This window comes from Vipera ursinii, assembly GCF_947247035.1.
Source record: "Vipera ursinii genome assembly, chromosome: Z".
NCBI classification, from domain to species: Eukaryota; Metazoa; Chordata; class Lepidosauria; order Squamata; family Viperidae; genus Vipera; species Vipera ursinii.
The window spans coordinates 28,466,045-28,486,714 of record NC_139517.1 but is presented as its reverse complement, the minus strand read 5'-3'; the positions used below and the strand labels follow the sequence as shown (position 1 = coordinate 28,486,714).

The window sequence follows — 20,670 nt, the reverse complement described above, 5'->3', positions numbered from 1 at the left end:
TCTGCTTCTCTCTATTTCAATAAGTGTTATTTTTTTCTGCTCTATTGAAACAGAATGAGGACTGGGCCTGTGGAAAAAAACCTATTCCTCTCAAGCATTCCTTCATCCAAAACTAGCTGATTAAAGCTTGGTCAGTTGTGGGCTGGACTTATGGCTCCCACTTATTGAGAGTTGCTGTAATAATCAAAGTATTCAACTAGAATTGGGCTTTAAATTTTGTTTCTGGATTATCTTGTTCTACTCAATATATTTCAATCAAATAATTCTCAAAGTTATATAACTGTAGGTTGCCATAACCTCAGATAGATCATTCAGCACTGATTTAAAAGATAAACTCAAATACACACTTCTCCATTCAGCAGCCAAATTTTAATGGGAGAGACAGCAAAAGGATGTTCCAGCCAACAGTCTTCCATTCTCTTGAGGTCCAGTAGTTTTTTTTGCTTTCAATTTAAACCATGCAACTTGATTTCTGAGCCTCCACTTAAAAATAGTGCAATTATTTCCTGCAGTTTCTATACTGGCCATGTTAAGATGCCAATGACTAGATTGTGGGATGTTCCACAATTGCTTTCATGACGTTGCTTGTTTTAACTCATTTCTGAAAGGATGTTCCTTGTGGGAGATAATAAAGGATAACCACTTGTATCATCCTATTAAGGCATCTTGCTAAGATGACCTGTAACCCACCAAATGTAACTGAATACCATTACCAATATTCCTCTCCTTCACTTGTGCTGATTGGAGGCTCTGGGAATTGCATTTAACAACAGGAGGCTACATGTTTTATAAATTAATCCCAAGATCTTCCTGCAAAATGCTGCAATGTACATTCCAAGTAGAAGTATGTGCAAGGCTGTTAAGCAAGATAAGATAGATGACTGGAAGATACATGACTCGAACTTTCCGTCATCTGCACACTTACTATTACTCTCTTCATTCTTTGTTTATTTGTGTGTTGATCATGTCTGATCCTATGCCTATAAATAAGAAAATATGGTAAATGTGGCCTTAGTTCCTCACTTAGGTCCTCCATTGAAGATTTCATGCTTAATGATTTGGACAGGGCTACACTGAATAGAAATATCACCAAAAATGGATTGGGTTACACAGTCCATGTAAGACTGGGGTTTTCTTGATTCTGAAGGAATGAATGAATAGATTCCTGGTGTTTTAAATAATGTTCTACTTTTGATTGGCTGAATTGAAGTTTAATGATTATCTGAAGAATTTCTGGTGATATCAGGATTCCTGGAACAGCCCTTTCCAACCAGATGCCATCCAGATGTGTGGAATCTCACTTGTAACAAAGTGATGAAGGTGTGAGATTTAAAAACCCAAAATTTTATACTCACAACTCAAAGACAAGTCTGGTTAACAAAAACAAAGATTTATTGAAAAGAAATTGAAAATAATAAAGTAAATTAATATAAAAAAAAGAAAAGACGTTTGCAAACGTGGCCTCTTAGACCCTTCCCAAGTTGGATTGGGTTCCAAGAGCGCGCTGAGCAAGTTTCAAAGCAAGTATTTATACTTTCTCGATACATGCCCCCCCTTAAGAAACTTAAGACAGTCTTTGAAGTCAAAAAGATCTTCTTTGAACCTTTACTTCCAAAAGACTCATTGTAACAACTTCCTTACATCCAGCACTACACTATCTTGTTTTACTCACCCTCTTGAGGTGAGTACCCTCTTTAACATTTCAAAGGAGCTTTGTTGATTACTGTGTGAATTCTCTGTCTAAGCAGGAAATAGATCTTAGTGTTACATTTGATACAATTCATTGGTGTTACATTTGATGTTACATTTGGTACCATTTATAAAAGAATAACCCTTTTTTTTCCTTTAAAGGTAATGACTGGAGATGAAGAGTATTGTATTCTAAAATTAACTGGACAGAACCAGATTGAGAAAACTAGTGTGGATGAGCAGCAATGTATGTCATTGTCACTGACTCTACTTTGTCATTTACATTTCTGTTAAATATAGTGAAAAAATATAATAGGCTAAGGTATTATTTAGTATTAACTGCTTCAGTGTTACATAACTTAAATAGAGTTTTCTTCTCTTGGATCTTAGGTTCCGCATAGGGAGCAAATGGCCTCTTTTGGCAACTTGCTAATAAATTATTGTGTGGGCCTTTGTACTATTGCAGAAACAGATGCAATAAATCACCACTAATCTAAGTTCCCCAACTTTGTACAGGTCAAGGTGCTCCTTCACAATCCAAGGTACTGGCTGGTGCCTCAACTTCCTCCACACAATTCATGAAAGGAATGTAGTGGTGAAGTCATACTCCTCTCCGCCCTGGTTGAGTCAAGAGTTGGGTCCTAGATTTCACCGCTTATCCACCCCTTCACTCTGAATGCCTTCCAGAACGAGTCCGAACAACAGTAAAGAACTTGGGAGATTCCGCCAGCTAAAGTGAACGTGCCTGTGTCTAGAAAGTCAGAATTTGCGTTCAATTCAACTTGGTTAGCTACTTTTTTGCCTTAGCTTTTGCCTTTGCTGTGGCTAATTTGTAACACAATTTGTCATGAGGATCCAGCAACTTGGGTTAATTTGAGTGAAACAAGGGTTCTTTCCGGATGTGTCGTGTAAAATCGCCGTAGAGACGCCACGTGGGCGCCTCTGCATCTGGTTTACGATGGGCAGCTCCCTAGTTCAGAAGCTCTTACGAAGACCTCGCGTTTTGCTAAGAATCGGAATGCCAAAACTTCAAGATGAAAGTGTTGAGCTGTATAACCACGTCCATTCTGATTTCATCACCTCAGGCATAAACTTCTCCAACTTAGCCTCCTCCATACCTCCTACTAAACGATTGGAGCTTCGCGTTCATCAGAGAGAGACAGCATCTTGGGCAGCGTCCTGGGTGAGCGTTGAACTCAACGCCCCCCCACCCTCCCTGTTCCCGAATGGTCCACCTCAGGGCGGGGAAGGAGCACGTGGGACCTCCCCGTAGCGGCTCCCGCTGGCCAAATAGGGAAGCGGACAGCCAGCAATCGCCGAGCTTCGCTCCTTAGAGGGCCCACCCTGGATCTCTCAGCCATATTTTGGGGGATTCGGAGGATGACTGCTGCGACTGAACGGGGAGGCTTTTGAGTGCTTTGGTCCGATTCCCTCCCTATAAGGAAGCGAACAACTTTTGCTAAGCAGGATGAATCCCAGCGAAGGTGCGGCGCCACTGGAGAAGTACAAGCTGGTGGTGGTCGGTGGAGGCGGCGTGGGCAAGAGCGCCCTAACCATTCAATTCATCCAGGTAATAAGGCGCCGAAGGGTTAGGGTTGGGTAGGGTAAAGCGAATGGCTCAGGGCTAAACAAAGTTGATAGGTAGGTTTTCGTGCTGAGTGGAAAAATGAAAGTTACCTCAGGACTTTGTCCATTGCTTGTAAATGTGTTTATAAGTTCTATTGAAATGGCTGGAACTTTTCCAACTTAAATATGCTTTGGTTTATGATCTTTTCTGAGCAACTTTGGCTGCCAGCTATGCCTACTTAGGAATAAATACCTCAGGAAAACATGACACCAGCATATACTTTTTAAAAGTTGACTGCCTCTAGTCTGGTGCCCTTCAGATGCCTGCAGCTACAATTCCATCATTTTGAGGTATTGTGAGAGTGATGCAATTTCTCATCCAGCTCATCTCCATTTTGCTCATTCTTCTCACCTTCAAAAGGCGGCAGCTGCATTTGGAAAAAGAAAGGTTACAATAATGAAAAGCAAGGGATGTAAAAGGAGTCTGAATCAGCTCTGTGGTGCTTGCGGTCCAACATTCAGCATTGCAGAGAAGCAAATTATGTGTATCTGGAAAGTACATAAGATGGTTGAAGGCAGTATTTTCGTTTCATTATAGTTTTCTGACACTTTAGGTCCCTATGCCTATGTTTTAACAATTAATAAAAACTTAGATGAACTTGAATAGCTAATTGGGATCAGATCTGGGTAGACCTTGGGCAAGAGACTATCCCAGGATTATAAATTGGACGGAGAAATGGAACATTTTAGAAGGTGGTAATGGCAAACTGCCTCCATAATGCTTCTGAGAAAAGAAAACCGTCCTTTGAACTCAGAGGACATATTTGTCTGTTACATGGTAGCCAGTGATCAACCTTTGTTATCACCATCATTATGATAATATTCCTGCCTCCTATTTTCCCCACAACAACAACCCCATGAGGTAGGTTGGGCTGAAAGAGAGCAACTATCCCAAAGTCACCCAGCTGGCTTTCATGCCTCACAGGATCCTGATTTCCAGACCAGCACACTGACCATTACCCCAGACTGGCCCTCCATCTGAAGCAGTGCTTTTCAATAATGGCAACTTTTAGACGAGTGGACATGAATTCCCAGAATTCCTCAATAGCATGCGTGGAGTTGATTTGATAGCAGATGGTTGAGTGAAAGCTTGTGCCAGAGACTTGAAATTTGAAAATGGATTTCCAGTTATTTCTGTCATCCTTGAAACCCCTCTGCTTTGTTTCAGTCTTACTTCGTTTCTGACTATGACCCCACAATTGAGGACTCCTACACAAAAATCTGCAATATTGATGGCACCTCAACCCGGCTGGACAGTAAGTATCAGTGGACTCTCATTCTAGAGAGATCTTGTGTGTGCTCTGCATGAATGAATGTACATAGTGTGCGTAGTCCTCACGTTATGACACAATTGAGCCCAACATTTATCTTGCCAAGTGAAAATTTGTTAAGTGAATTTTGCCCCAGATTCCAACCTTTCTTTCCACAGATGTTAAGTGAATCACTAGTTGTTAAATTAGTAACAGGGTTAAATGAATCTAATTTCCCCACTGATTTTGCTTGTGAAAAGGTCACAAAAGGTGATTGACTGTCATAAATATGAACCAGTTGCAAAATATCTGAATTTTGATCATGTGACCATGAGGATGCTATGACATTCATAAATGTAAAAATGGTCATAAATCACTTTTTCAATGCTATTGTCACTTAGAATGGTCACTAAATGAATTGTTATAAGTCAAGGACTATCTTGTATGCAGGGGTTAATGGAGAAATTGGGGTCAGAGGGGTCTTTACATGTTATTACATGTTATTACATATTACATGTTATCAGTGCTTTTTTTGTAAAAGAAAAAGGTGCCAGAACTCACACATGTCATACAACCTGCTTTGCCTACCCTACAAGGTTCCATCCAAAAAAGGTGCCGGAACTCCGTTCTGAGCGTTCTATGAGAAAAAAAGCCCTGCATGTTATCCTTAGTACATAAGCATGAAACATACAATAATAACATCTAAATGTGGGTTCCTTCATGACTGCAACTCTCAAATTTTGATCTTTCCTGGCCATAGACGAAAATAAGGCAGGAGTGAGGGAAAGGGAAGCTAATAGAATGGACTCCAGCAAATAAACTGAGAGATAATGAATCTATTGCATATCAGTGTTTTTCAATCTGTGCCTTCTAGATTTGCTGGGCTATAATCTCTGCTATTCCCAGCCAGCAATGGTTCGTTGGCCATATTGATTGGCTATTTGTCCAAGACATTTGAGGGGTATCAGTTTGGAGAAGACTGAAGTAGACAAATGGGTATCTGGAACCAGATGCTCTGAAACTGAGCCTGTTATTAAAATCAAATCTGTTTGCAGAATTTTTACTGCTACAAACTTACAACAAATTATTCTTGAATTTGCCATCCAATTGGAAGCAAAGTTAATCTATGTGGATTTATTATCGGGGGGGGGGACTTGTTGGTTGTAGGAGCCCATAAAATAAATATGAAAACAGTGTGGCAATGAAGGGTCTGTACTTGAGTTGGTGATGAGGGTTGATGTCTGGAGGACACAGTGGCTGTAGCCTGCTTATATTTTATTTTTATTTTTTATTTTTATTTTTTAAAAAACCTTTCTTTGTTTAAAACCTACAACAAAAACTGTATGTTGACAATTGGGGGAACAGAGCACTTTTTAGCTACCTGAACTTCAGTTGAATCTGTGACTAAAACTTGACTTGAGCACCTCCCAACAAAATATTTTCCTTACAAGTGACAAGCACCTGTAAAGAAAATCAGAGAGTTATTCTTTTAATGTACTGTGGTCCACTGTATGTACCAACATTCCCCAAAATATCAGAAGAATGTTGGTCCATTCCTGTGAAGTGGAGACTCATGAAATGCTACCAAAGGAAGTGATTGTGTCCGAAAGCTTTTTAGTACTGAAGGATGCCATCACATCTGAAACTGACCGTGTCATTGTGACTAAGATGGGAACAGGCAAACTGGTAGTTCTGTGCACATTTTAAATGTATTGTTCTCTTGGCTGCCTTGTCTGAGTCTTGTGGAGTTTGTAGTTCAGGTCAGCTGGAGGGCACCTGGTTCCATACCACACTAAACTCCCTCATCTCTTTTTCTACCTGTTTCATACTTAGATTGATTGGGATCTCATCTATTTTCTTTCCTTCTCAATTTTCACCTATCAGTTCTGGACACTGCTGGTCAAGAAGAGTTTGGAGCTATGCGCGAACAATACATGCGTACAGGAGAAGGTTTCCTCCTTGTTTATGCTGTCAATGACCGGGGCAGGTGAGATCAAAGCGGAAGCATTTACATGGAATGAAAATCTTTTCTTCATTAGGGCTAAGGTGTGTGTGCCATTGGTGGGTGGGGTTTTAATCAAATATATTTGAGGTTATGACTTTCTCATTTTCTCTCTTTCTTGTTTGCTCAGTGTTTTTGCCAAAAGTGCAAAAAAAAAGATTGTTCATGTGTAGCTTATGGTGTGCAGATTGTTCAGCCTAATGGGCTAGAGAAAGGCAGGCTGAGATGTACAAGCTTCAATAGTGTTTCCTGGCTTTGCCTTCCTGTGTTAGGTGCTTAAAAATTGCCGGTGCTGCGGTTATTTGGGGAAAAATATCTTTGGTAGTTTAAATTACAATTAGTCATGTTTATACTTCCTGAAGCTGCCATTAAAGCAATTACAAAAAAATTAGTGCTACTGTAGACCCAACAAGCTTTAAAGTGACTGGCCAGTGCATTATGCTAAGCCAGAATGTGATTTCTTTGGTTTAAGACAGGGCTTTTCAACCTTTTCACCCATTGTACCACTTTTAGGATATGGCAACATCTGAGTACCACCAGTCGCCTAGCAAGGTGTCAAAAACTTGATGACCAAAAAAAAAAAAAGGAAAAAAGTGATGAAGTACAGGTAGTCCTCGACTTACAACAGTTTGCTTAGTGACTGAAGTTACAGTGGCACTGAAAAAATGCCTCCCAAGCCACAGCTGAGCAAGACACCTGCCTGCCCGCCCAGTGGTGCTCTTCCTCCTGTCCGAGGTTTTCATTGTTGTGAGCATTTCTGTTGAGGATTGGCAGCGGTGGTGGAGTGGGGGATGTTTAGTTTTTATTCCTCCCGTCTGCTGGGAGGTTGTAGAAGGTTTTGGTCACTTCACATGACCCTGGGACACTGTGACCTTCATAAATATGAATCAGTTGCCAAACCTCTGAATGTAAATCACAAGACCCTGGAGATGCTGCAACATTCCAGCTGATCGCCGTTTCTTCTGGGCTCAGCTGGAGCCTGGCGCTGATCCTGGCGCTTCCACTGAGCCCTGACAGCCCTGCAGCTCCAGCCATCTCTCGCTCAGGCTTGTGCAGTGCTGCCACTGGTTCAGCTCATTCCCCTCCCCCGCTACCACTTTTCTAGGATGGTCACGTACCATCTGCCAGGTGCCAATGTACCACAGGTGGTACCCATACCACTGGTGGAAAAGCCCTGGTTTAAGATATTGTGTGAGTTCAGTATATTCATGCCTCTTACATAGTTAAAATAGACAAAGGTTTAGAAAGCCATTGTTGCTAAATCACTACATGAATAATATATAAATTTTAAAATGAGCAGGATGCTCAAACAAATCTTTTATGAGGAAAGCACATGGTATTTGTTAGAATTTTTCCCAGAGAGTCTTCTGAAATGTAGGAGAAACTTATGGTGGTCTTGATATTGGTGTAGTGATTTTTTTCTTCTTCTTTTAGAAGCAAAGAGAGGAATTCTTCATTCAGAAAATAATAATAGTATATCTGAGAAAAACACATTAACAGAAATCCTTCTTTGTCTTACTCCCATTTATTTGTCATAGTTTCAATGAAATCCACAAATTCCACACTCAGATACTTCGAGTGAAAGACCGTGATGAGTTCCCTATGGTCCTTGTTGGCAATAAGACTGATCTGGACCTTTATCGACAGGTGAGTAGTGGGTGTTCACTAATCTCCACATATTATGATTTGGTGGTAAATTAGGACTTTAATTGTAAATGTAACCTAATGGGTTTGGTCTATCTAGCAAATCCATCACTTTATAAGCAATACAGTATAGGCAATCTAGTTGATCTCACCTGGCCATTGATTCTCAACTTCGTAAGGCATATTACTCAATTTTCCTCATCCTGTACTTCAGGGAAGAGAACCACTCGTTGGATAGTTGTAGGCTTTAATTATCTAGTTGGTCATGAATTTACAGTAGGGTTACTTACACATTCCAATTTATTTCCTACACAAAGAAGTTCCTGCGAATACCATGGCATCCAGTATCAATTTAAGGCCATTGAGCCTGTCATCAATTTTCGTAGTTTTGACTGCCCTAGCCCATTGCATATTGCAATAAAATACACACATACTCTCATCTGATTCTCCCTGATTAAGCAGGGATTACTGTCAGGACCTGGATCTGGGCTTCCTAATCAATGAAAACAAGAGTAACTTTCTTGCTTTACCAAAGTATATTGGCACCAAAGAGACCTTATTTTCCTTCCAAAGGAGAGACAGGAGACTATCCAGGCACTAGTTGTATCAGATGTTCAAACCAGGCACCCAAGCCTTATGATTCTTATCAACCTCCAGGCCAGAGGATTGCCTGGATAATATTAATACTCGGGGCACGATTTCACTTCAGACTCTATCAATAGATGTGTCTCTTCCCTTCCAGGAACACAATAGCTCAATCTCCAAAATCCTGGCCCTTCTAGAAAAACCGAGGAGGTTTAGTTTAATGTAACGTTTGAACTAAGTTGTTGACTGTTTTTTTTCCCCCTTTTACATATATTGTGATCAGATGTTGGGTCGATTTGATTATTAGACAGACGGATTTCCACATCTGAGATAGTTGTTATTTAATACTGCATTTTTCTTACAACTATTTGTAAATCTGTTACATAAGGGGAGGAGAATATGCTAGGTTTGTTTTTCAGCATCAAGCCAGGATGGATTTTTAATGTTAAATGTTAGATCTATTTGACATTTGCCATTTTTTTTCTTTTTCTTTTTTGTACATTGTTAGTGTTGCATGTTCTTTTGTATTTTATTTTTATTGATAAAAGAAAATAAATATGTTAAAAAAGAAAGAAAATGTGAGGAGCTCCCTCAAGTGGTGATTCCTGAAAGCTTTATTTAAAAGTATGGAGAGAGAGAGAGAGAGATGGATCTCTCATTTAATCAAACTCATCATATACACCAGCCTGAAGAAATGAGGGGCATACTCTAAAGTAGCCTAAAGGGAAGAAATTCAAGGCTGGCATATGTTTCTTGTTATGACAAGCAATATGACTAGCCTGGATTCCAGCCTTTTCCAAAAGGCAGCATATCCTCCTAATATTATTTGTTAAATTTATTTGCTGCCTGTCTCGCCATGGGGCTACTCTAGGTAGCTTACAATAAAAAAAAAACAGAAAAGTGAAAAGAAGGGTAAAACGGTAGTAAAGTGATGGAACAATAGCATAAGCAATAAAAAAGAAAACAATGAAGATATAGTGAGAAGAAAGGATGGTCAGGTGGGAAAGCAGGGACCAAAGGAGGAAGTGAGGTTTGCTGTCAATCTAGTAGCCCTCTCCCCCCATTGGGGCCCCAGGCCAACCAGCAGGGCCAAGTCGTCAGGCTCTTATGGAATAATAGGAAGAAGGAGGCAGATTTCACCTTGGGGGGAAGGACACTCCAAAGGGAGGGGGGATGCAATGCCAGAGAAGGTTCTTCTTCTCGATTCCAATAGTTGGAGTTCTTTGACCAACAGGGTCCGCAATAGGCCCTGTCTGCTGGCACAAGTGGGATGGGCTTCTCTTAGCAGGACTTAATATGAGCCATTCTTGGGGTCTCAAAGATGTCCCTCGCTGCCACATTTGAAAAAGATTAAACTTCCAAATGGATTCCAGGGGTAGCTCCATTGTAAAGCACTTTGCGGTAGTCCAGTTGAGAGATGACTAGGGCTTAAGTAACTACGGAGTCATGATCCAGGAAGGGTCATAGCTGGTACACAAACTGGAACAATGCAAAACTTTTTCCAAGTCACACCTGCTACCTGCTCTTTAAGCAGGAGTCATGAATCTAGGAGAACTCCTGAGTTACAAATGGGATAGTGTAATATAGCAGGACTACCAAAGCTTATATCAGGAAAGAGGGAGGAAGTGGATTAAGATAGTTGATGAAGGAAACAAAATTCTATACATAATCAAGGAAAGGAAAATGTATCATCGCTATGGTTCAGAAGATGGCAACATATTGGCTCAGCCATGAAGATCTTGACTTTAGTGAATGTCGTTTCAAACCCAGATTATTCATGCATATTCTTTGGTCTTCAAGAGGGCAGCAGTGGACCTCCTCACAATTCTTTTCATGATTCTGAACCCAAGGAACAGAAGTATCAAATGTTGTCAGTGTCTTGTCCCAAAAACATATTACTCTATATAGTGTCCACTAGTCTCCAGGATTCTGAAGCCTGCAAGAGTGGAGCTTATACTCTGAAATTGCCTAAGAGAACCTGGTACTTGGACCTGGTCAGCCTGTTGACATCCTGATTATGGAGCCTCCTGCCATTATCAAATCCTCCACTTCTCAAGTCATATATTTATCTACAATGGATACCAAAAGTACAAGAGAATGAGAAAAACCATCTTGATTTAGGGAAAGAAGCATTTAGAAAAATAGGGTGACAAAAAGACATAATGGATCCCTCTATCTCTCCCCACACCCATTTCTTCTTTTGTTTCTCATCTTTACATTTGGCGTTAGCTAAAGAAATAAGGGACTAGAGCCATGCAGTTGATGATGGTTACACCTATTTTGACTGTGAATAAACTCTGAGGTTGACTTAAAAATTCATACTATAGATATCATCATTTTTTCTTCCTCGTACTGCTGTTTCTCATGTACTTCTGTATTAAGGTCTTATTTATCCTTATTGGCAGGTAACTGAAGAGGAGGCCCTTTACTTTGCTCGGGAGAACCGAATCCCCTACATGGAAGCCTCTGCAAAGGTCCGATTCAATGTGGATGAGTCTTTCCACGAGTTAGTCCGAGCCATCAGGTAAGAGGGAGGCAGTTGAGGTTGAAGCCAATGCTGTGAAAGAACTGGAACTCCCCCAAAGTGAAGAAAACTCTTTTTCTAGGACAGCATCCCTCAGAAAGGCTTTTTCTGATTAAATATTTGCTGGTTACTTTCTTTCTTTAGGAAGTTCAAATTCTGACTTTTTGTTCACACTGTTTTCAAGTTAGTTGACAGTAATTAATTTTTTAAAAAGTCAATGCAGTTAAAATCAAGTCAAAATTACAAGGGATACTTCTAAAACAAAATCAATTTATCAGTTAGAAACTGAGTGAAACAGATGGGTTTTCAATCTCCTCTTCAAACCTGGGGAAGCTGAGATGAAGCTTAAACTCTTAGGGAAATGGGGTTAACAGAGAAAAAGAGTTTTCCCTTTTTAAAAATATTCTCTTCTCTTACTCTTTCCGTGTCTCTCACTGTCCACTTAGCAGCCAGAAAGAGATTGATTGGAACAGAAACCTGGTTTGTTTGCTTGATGCTTGCTTGCTTATAAGGGCTTTTGAAATGTCGGGTTGAAGACCACATGAAATTAATCTCGCTGTTAAGTGACCTGATGCATGTACGATTTCCAATATTAGCTATTCAATATATTTTTATAGATTCAGATCCATCAACCTTCTTGCGTGATGCAGCTTTCTGTCTGAAAATTTGTATTTCTGACTGTGGCCTCATTTCAGCTGTAGCAGGCAACTATGTCCAAAATCCCACTTTGGGCCTAGGAAGTGGATATGGCTACTCAGTAAAGATTCCAAAACAAGGAGGGAGATGGAGTTTGAAGGTCAAAAGACTAAAGGTTGCATTGACGAGGGTGAACAATAGAGATTTCTGCAATGAAACCTGAAAGCATGTAGGGTCTTACTACAGGTCCTTCTCGATGTATGACTGGTCAGTTAGTGGTTGTTTAGAGTTACAGCAGACCAAAAAAAAGGTACTTATATTCAGATTTGAAGCCACCTTCACCTGGATTCATGTGATTGTATTTTAAGAGCTTGGCAGCTGGTGTGCATTTATGGCCATTTGCAGTGTCTCATGGTCATGTGGCTATTAGTTCCATTTTTTGCTAGCAACTGGCATTTACAGTTCCCAGCAAAAGACACTCATTGTGAATTATGAATTCACTTAATAACCATTGCGTTGTTAATGATAGACTTGTTTAATAACCATGGTAATTTGCTTAACGACTATTGCAAAAAAAGTCATAAACTTGAGTTGGTCATGTGATGACCAGCATGACTTATGACCTTGATTACACACTGAATTGCAGTTGTAAATCAAGGCCTACCTGTGTTTAGAATTGTGTCATTCAGCATGAATTATTGAGGAGTCACACCTACCATTTCTGGAGATGAACTCTAGCTCACAAGCTGAAGATTTGAACTTTCCCTCTGGCCTGTAATAAAGGGCCATTCAGCGTAGTGAGTGGGGTGAGAGTGATCTTGGTTGTATTCCAGCCAGCACTTTCCTGGAACCTCACCCAGTGTAGTCCAAAGGAATAGTCGTCATCTGTTGGACACCCAAAACATTAGTACACTGTTTCCGACTATATGATCGCCTGAGTAGTTGGCTTCCTCCAGGGATATAAATAATGTTTTTTTTAAGTGGTGCTTATCTTATGTAAGAACATTTCCACAAAGTAATATGATACAGCATGCACTGTTTAATGTCTTGCTTCCTTTGCTCACTCCATATTTTTCCCCCCTTTCTATGGCAGGAGGTTTCATGAATCGGAGTCTCCCCCTGCCCCAGCCTTTCACCCCAAAAAGAAGGAACACAGAAGCTGTCCTTGTTCCATTCTGTAAACTGCCACCCCACATCAAGCCACACAGCCTGGAAGAGGAAGAGTAGTTGCTCAGATTCCTTCCAACCAAGAAGACAGAGCAGGATTTTCCTTCTTCCATCTCTCTGACTACAATCAGGGCTGGCACTGTGTATTTTTTAGTTATACCAAAATATTACCATTTTTCTCTTGTTGCACAGGAGATTGTAAACTGAGAACAAAGCAGGGACTAGACAAGTTCTTCTCCTCCAACGTATCCTGAATCTACGGGATATGCATTCAGTTTTGTTTGCTAATTTGCCCTCCTTTGTTCTTCCATGGAAATCACATTAAAGGTGCCCCTTTTTGCCAAGGGGCAGAAAATTTATTCATTTAGATAAAAGGGGCACAGGGTTGTAAATTTCACTGGCAGTTCACTGATAGAATAAGTTAATGAATAGGGATCAACTGCAAAGGGTCATTTATTTCACTGCAGCTAAGGGTAAGCTTTTTGCACATACATAGATATCTACATGTTCAAAGATATGGTACGAATACATTTTAAAAGGTACTATAATTTTTCTATTTTTTTTTAATACAGCTTACAGATGTAAGGCACACATGGGCCAAACGGCCAGGGAAGCAGTTGCAGACACAATTACACTGTCCTGCAAGTTGCCAATATTGACTTTTTTGTTCCTAGAGCAGGGCTAAAAAGAAGCACACTTTATAGCAGCGTTTTTCAAACTTAACTTTAAGATGTTTAGACTTCAATTTCCAGAATGTGTGGATCTCAACTCCTGGAATTAATCAGCAAGAAGTCCCCAGCCAGCAGCCGAAGCCTTCAAGTTGCCAAGTTTGAAAAACAATGCTTTACAATAAGGAGATTTGCAATATTGGGGGGAACAGGGGGAAGCTAGCCAACTCTTGATATTTTAAGAGAAGATTGTTGCCATATTGTACGAGTCACCTAGTCACAAAGCAGTCACTATGAGAGGGTATGGTCAAATTACAAAATAAAGCATTGTTTAGCAACCAGTTTGTTGCAGTGAGATGGTCACTGAGCAAAATGATGACTAAATGAACCATGTGACATAGAGAAATGCCGCAAAGATCACTGGTTGCTGCCATCTCATTCAGAAAAATGTTGTCTCGTATAGCACTGCAAGCATTACTCTCCAGTGTGCATTGTTGTCAGTGCAGAAATTTGGTTATACGTGCGCACATTGTTCAGAAAATGTTTTTTTATTATTATTATTGACTACTGCTATTTGCCATATTCGTAAGCAGTCATTAACTGCAGTAGTTGCTAAACAAGAACTGGCTGTTTCCATCAGATCAATAAATGCTGATGCTTCCTGCAGAGCTATTTTACTATAGTAGGTTCTCAAACATTCTGCCACCCTAGCTTACGTTTTAAGAAGGTGAAGGTTCAAAACCTTAAATGCATGCTAGAATCAAGTTTCACTGCCAGACTGTTTTGTAAAATGCTCAGTTCAAAAACTGCTCTGTTGAGGACGTGGCCAGCTTTTGTTAAATTCATTCTTTTTATTGAAAAGTTTTACAATACAATTTTCCATTAAAAACCCCCATCCCCCCCGACCCTCCCCTCCCCAGCTCCCCCCTCCCTCTTCCCTCCCTTACCTCCCCCCTTCCCCCCTCCCTCTTCCCTCCCCGTACCTCCCCCCCACCCTCCTCCCCCCCCCGGACTTCCCAGAGCTAAATACAAGGTATATATATATAAAAGCAATCATAAGCAACCATATACTAACAACCATAAATTCTAAAATCCATCACCCTCTAACTTGTATAAGAACAAACAAAACTTAACATTATTAAATATATATAAAAAAGAAAATTGGAAAAGAAAAGAAAAAACACGAAAGAAGACTTATTCAAATGCTAGATAAAACTTCTTAACCCTATACTTATTCTGGATAAACTCAATCCACTTTCTCCATTCCATAATATAACGTTCTTGCAAGTGATCTTTCAGATAAGCCGATATCTTCGCCATCTCTGCCAGGTCGGAAACCTTTAAAGTCCATTCTTCTATGGTCGGCAGCTCCTCTTTCTTCCAATATTGTCCTATCAAAAGTCTTGCTGCCGTAATTAAATTCAGCATCAACTTAGAGTCCACCACTGTAGCATCAACAATTATTCCCAACAAAAAAAATTGCGGACAAAACTTTATCCTCCTTTTAAAAATCTTCTGTATATTCCACCAAATTTTAATCCAAAAGGCCTTAACCTTTTTACATGTCCACCATATGTGAAAATATGTTGCATCTTCAGCCCCGCACCTCCAACACTTAGGCTGATAATTCGGGTACATACTTGCAAGTTTTTTAGGATCTAAATGCCATCTATAAAACATCTTATAAAAATTCTCTCTTAGATTTTGAGCTTGAGTAAATTTCACATTCCTCACCCAAATCTTCTCCCACATGTCCATTGTAATAACTTCCTGGATATTTTGGGCCCATTTTATCATACAGTCCTTAACAAGCTCTGTTTCTGAATCAATCTCAATCAATGCAAGATATATCCGTTTAATGTGTGCAGGTCCCTGATTTCTAATTTGCTTTATCAAATTTTCATCAATCGTTGCAAATCCAATTTTCTGGTCTTCTTTCCACCTGGCCCGTAGCTGAGTATATTGAAACCATGTTTGTACAACCTTCTCTTCTCGCAAGAAGCTATATGATTTCAAACACCAAACATTCCTTTCTAAACTTAAAATTTCCTTGTAGGTAGTCTCATCGTGTTTGAAACCAGCATGTATATTTTCTATTGCGTGTTTTGGAATTGCCCACAATGGTATCTTACAACTTAGCTTATGTCTATACTTCTTCCAAACTCTCAGCAATGCCTGTCTTAGAATATGCGTCCTAAACACGGTACCTACCTTCTTATCATACAACAAATATGCATGCCAGCCAAACAACAAATCATGGCCCTCAAGATTTAATAACCTCGATTGCGTCAAATTAATCCAATCACTTATTCCTACTAATGCAGCAGCTTCATAATATAATTTAAAATTAGGCAATTTAAGGCCACCTCTCTCACGAATATCCTGCATAATCTTAAGTTTAACTCGTGGCTTTTTCCCTGCCCACACAAATTTATTGATACCACGCTGCCATTCCTCCAAATTAGAATCTTTCTTAAGAATCGGTATCATTTGAAATAAAAATAAAAATTTGGGCAGGACATTCATTTTCACTGCTGCAATCCGTCCCAACAAAGTCAATTGCAATTTTTGCCAACTCTCCAATTCTTTTTGAATTTTCCCCCACAATTTTTCGTAATTATTTTTATATAGCTTTGTATTCGAGGGCGACAAAATTACCCCCAAATATTTAACCCTTTTAACAATCTCAAATCCAGTTAATCCTTCCAAGAAGGCCTTCTGTGAAACTGTCATGTTTCTAGCCAAAATTTTAGTTTTCTGTATATTTACTTTAAATCCAGAAACCTTCCCATATTGTGTTATTATCTCTATCAGGTCCACAACAGAATTCTCTGGCTGGGTCACTGTAACAACCAGATCATCTGCAAATGCTCTCAATCTATAGTCTTGATCTCCAACTTGTATCCCCTTAATTTTTTCCGAATTCCGAATCTTGTTCAATAATATCTCTAAAGTTAATACAAATAGCAAGGGCGATAACGGACATCCTTGCCTTGTACCCTTCTCAATATTACATACTGCCGTCAAGCTATTGTTAACTATGATTCGGGCAGTTTGCTTTTGATATAATGCCCTAATCGGCTGTAAGAAATTTTCCCCAAAATCCATTTTATCTAACATTCTCAACAGAAATTGCCAATTCAATTGATCAAAAGCCTTTTCAGCATCTAAAAAGATTAGCGCTGCAGAGATCTGGTTGTGTCTTTCCAAAAACTCTAACACATCAACTATATGTCTAACATTATTTTTCATTTGCCTACCACTAATAAACCCCGTTTGATCCCCATGAATCACCTGTTGCAGAACCCTCATCAGTCTATTAGCCAAAACCTTAGCAAATATCTTATAATCTGTATTTAAAAGCGAAATCGGTCTGTAATTTTTAACTTGAGTAGCATCCTGATCTTCCTTCGGAATCAATGAGATAAAAGCTGTTCTCCAAGACGGTGGCACCTTTCCCCCCCTCTGGATTGTCTGGAACAGTTCCTTTAACGGTTTTATCATCTCAAATTGTAAATTTTTATAAAAGGCCGCAGACAAGCCATCCGTACCGGGCGCCTTATCAACCTTCAAATCCTTAATTGCTGTAAGGATTTCTTCTTCTGTGATCAGTTGGTTAATCCCCTCTCTTTGTGCTTGCGTAAGGACCGGAATATTAGCATTCTCCAAATATTTATCAATGTCTTTTACCTCAATTTCCTCTTTGGTATATAATTTCGAATAAAAATCCACAAAAGCATCCTTAATTAGATTCTGTTGAAACACAACCCTTCCTTTATATTCAATCTTGTCTATGTTAGAGGCCCTTTGTTTCTTCCTCAGTCTATAGGCTAACCATCTGCCTGGTTTATTAGCGTTGCAAAAAGTATTATGCCTAGCAAACCGCAGATTGGTTGCCACTTGGTCTGCCATTAATTTATCAAATTGTCCTCTTAACAGCCTAATAGCCTCTTTAATCTTCACGTCCCCTGGATTCAAAATCAAAACCCTTTCTTTTTCCTTTATTTCTTTCTCCAGTTCTTTCCTTCTAGTTTCCATTACACGTCTACGTCTATTATTCATATATATCAACACCCCTCTCATATAGGCCTTACTAGCATCCCAAACCATATCCATAGAGGTACCCTTATTCATATTAATCTCGAAAAAATCCTTCATCCGCTGTTTACATTCTTCCACATTTCTCTGATCTCTAAACAAGTTCTCATTTAGGCGCCACGAGCGCCTATCTCTTTTCTCCTTATCAATCTCCAACCAAACTGGACTGTGGTCTGAAATAGTTCTTGCACATATCTTCACTTTTTTAGTTCTCAAAAAGAAGTCATTAGTCAACAAAATAAAATCAATCCTTGAGAAAGATTGGTGTCTGTCAGAATAAAAAGTATAATCCTTCTCCTGCAGGTGCCTCTCACGCCAGATATCTCGCAATTCCAAATCATCCTTCAATTCAAAAAAAGTTTTAGGCAATCTGGCGTGGCTTGGAACACGCTTAAAAGCTCCAGCTTTATCCAAGTGTACATCCAGAACACCATTCCAATCTCCCATAAAAATAAAAGATTTATAATCCAACTGGGTAAGCTTTGTATGAAGTAAGCTAAAAAAATCAGCTTGTTGTTGGTTAGGTGCATATAGTCCAACTAGAAGCATCTTTTTACCTTCTAACAGCAGCTCAATCATAACATATCTTCCATGCTTATCTGCTTCAATTAAATCTGCTGTTAGAGCACTTTTAACATAAACAACTACTCCATTTTTCTTATTCTCTGCAGAGGCAACAAAATGCGTACCCAGTCTCGCGTTCAATAAATACTTTTGGTCCAAAACTCTAATATGCGTTTCTTGCAAACATATAACGTCTATCTTAAATTGCTTTAAATATTGAAAAACTTTCTTCCTCTTCTGCGGTGAATTCAGTCCATTAACATTCCAAGTTAAAAATTTAGTTGCCATGAATATTCTCCAGAAGCCCATGGACCACAGCCTTGATAGGACTAACTTCTTTAGGCCGTGCTCCTCCCACAGCTTGACTGTATGTACGTTGCGAAGAAACTGAAGACTTTTGTTGATCTTGTTCTATTATTTTCTTTGCTCGTTTTAAAGCAGCACGCGTCACTCTTTGCTCTCTAGGATCATCCAAAGAAGTTGTAACTTGATCTCCTCCCGCTCCACTTTCCTCCGTTTCCTCCTCTTGTTGTTCTTCTTCTCCAGATCCTTTCCCAGCTTCCAGGAGCGTTAATGGAGTTGCTTTTAAGACATTGTTGTAAAAATCACGCGCTTGCTTCACAGTAATCAACCGGTACCTTTTACCTTCATGCATCACCATCAGCCCCTGAGGAATCTCCCATCTGAACCTTATATCTCTTTGCTTGAGCTCATGCACGAGGAATGTATAATCCTTCCTTCCCCTTAAAATCCTTGGAGGAATTTCTTTTAAAACCAAAACTTCTTGTTCAGCAATCACCACTTTAACATCATAGGCAGCTTGTATAATTTGATCTCTGATCTCTCTTTTTGCAAAATAAACCACCACATCTCTAGGCAACTTCCTCTGTCTGGCAATCCATGAATTCACCCGAAACACTTTATCCATAGCTGCTCTTATTTCAGATGCTGGCAGGTTTAATACTTCTTCAAAAGCCTCAGAGATCAGCTGCTTCAAGTCTTCTTTAGTATCCTCTTTTAAACCTCTGATTCTGACAGCAAACTGCATCTGGTAAAATTGGGCTAAACTTAAGTCCTTCTCCAGTTTATCTCTTACATTTTCATTCTCTCTTACTTTGACTTCTAATATAGCATTCCTTTGATCCAAATCATCCATCTTTTCATCTAATTCTTCCACACATTCCGCCACTTTATGCACTGAAGACAAAATGTCTACCTTCATCACGCTGAGCTTCTGTTCCATCCTCTCTTCCATTCTCTCCTCCAGTTTCTCCAATTTCTCCTCCATCTGCGCAAATTTATCAGCCATTGATTGATTAATTGAGTCCAAAAGTTTATCCACAGCATCTCGAAACTCCTTCGCTGTCAGCGCTTCAGAAGGGTGCAACGCCTGTAAAGATGATTGTTGCACTGGCGAGGATCCACCGCTCCGAAGAGTTTTAGGGGGAGGTTTCGCCGCCATCTTTTAATCCTCAAATATGACGCACTTTCACTTAGCGTTTAAAAAGTTCAAGTAGTTAGAGAGTATATTAAAATAAGCCTCTTCACCTTTATCTCTTGTACCGCTCTGCCTGCTCCTTTAAATCATAGTCCTTTCTTCAGGCAGGGATGGTTCGCAGACGCCTGGCTCTGCTCCAAAAAATTCAGAGCAGACACGCCGGCCAGCTGGGAGCAACCCAGGCTACGGGGGAGTTCAATCCTTCAGCTGCCCAAGCTCCAAGCTCAGGCGGCCTCGGAGAGCTCTACCCCTACCTGGGGCCTCACCCCCTCCTCTTCTCCCGAGGAGGGGGCTTCAATTTCGCCCGAACAGCTGTTCGGCGCTGTTACGGGCGAAAAAACAAACAGCTGAGCCGCGGGCAGCCCGGGAAGGCTGTCTTCGGCGCCGCGACGCCACCGGAAGTCCTGTTAAATTCATTCTTTCTTCCCCCACTTGTATAATGTGCTTGTAAGGGGAAACGATGTCAAGAACTTTTTTAAAAAATTAGCAACCCCTTGCATTAGTAAATTTTCTTCTTAGTAGGGTTTCCCAACATCTCCAGATATACTGTCATGTTGAAGTATACCATCGTTATTGAAGTATCAGTACTGCAGTTACATGCATGTCTAATTGGATGATTTTTGCCAGTGGATCCTTACCCTCTTGCATGCTTTTCAATATTTCCATCTATCATTATCTAATACTTCCATCATCCATCACCTTCCCCAGACCTCAGATGT

At 40.0% G+C, this 20,670-nt stretch overlaps 1 protein-coding gene across 1 annotated transcript; it reads left to right on the top strand.

Moving 5' to 3' along the window:
* Positions 1 to 3,045: 3,045 nt before the first annotated feature.
* RRAS (RAS related) lies at positions 3,046 to 14,379 on the top strand. The gene is made up of 6 exons (XM_083376098.1): positions 3,046 to 3,259; positions 4,484 to 4,571; positions 6,450 to 6,552; positions 8,106 to 8,214; positions 11,202 to 11,320; positions 13,050 to 14,379. Exons 1-6 carry the CDS (start codon positions 3,158 to 3,160, stop codon positions 13,135 to 13,137), a joined length of 609 nt encoding a protein of 202 aa, XP_083232224.1. The 5' UTR covers positions 3,046 to 3,157; the 3' UTR covers positions 13,138 to 14,379.
* Positions 14,380 to 20,670: the final 6,291 nt, after the last annotated feature.

What these genes read in the sequence shown, in the direction of transcription:
- RRAS (XM_083376098.1), top strand. Translation starts at nt 3,158, where the DNA reads ATGAATCCCAGCGAAGGTGCGGCGCCACTGGAGAAGTACAAGCTGGTG. An exon ending in GCTGTCAATGACCGGGGCAG is followed by an intron (nt 6,553 to 8,105) that starts GTGAGATCAAAG and finishes TATTTGTCATAG; the next exon opens with TTTCAATGAAATCCACAAAT. An exon ending in GAGTTAGTCCGAGCCATCAG is followed by an intron (nt 11,321 to 13,049) that starts GTAAGAGGGAGG and finishes TTTCTATGGCAG; the next exon opens with GAGGTTTCATGAATCGGAGT.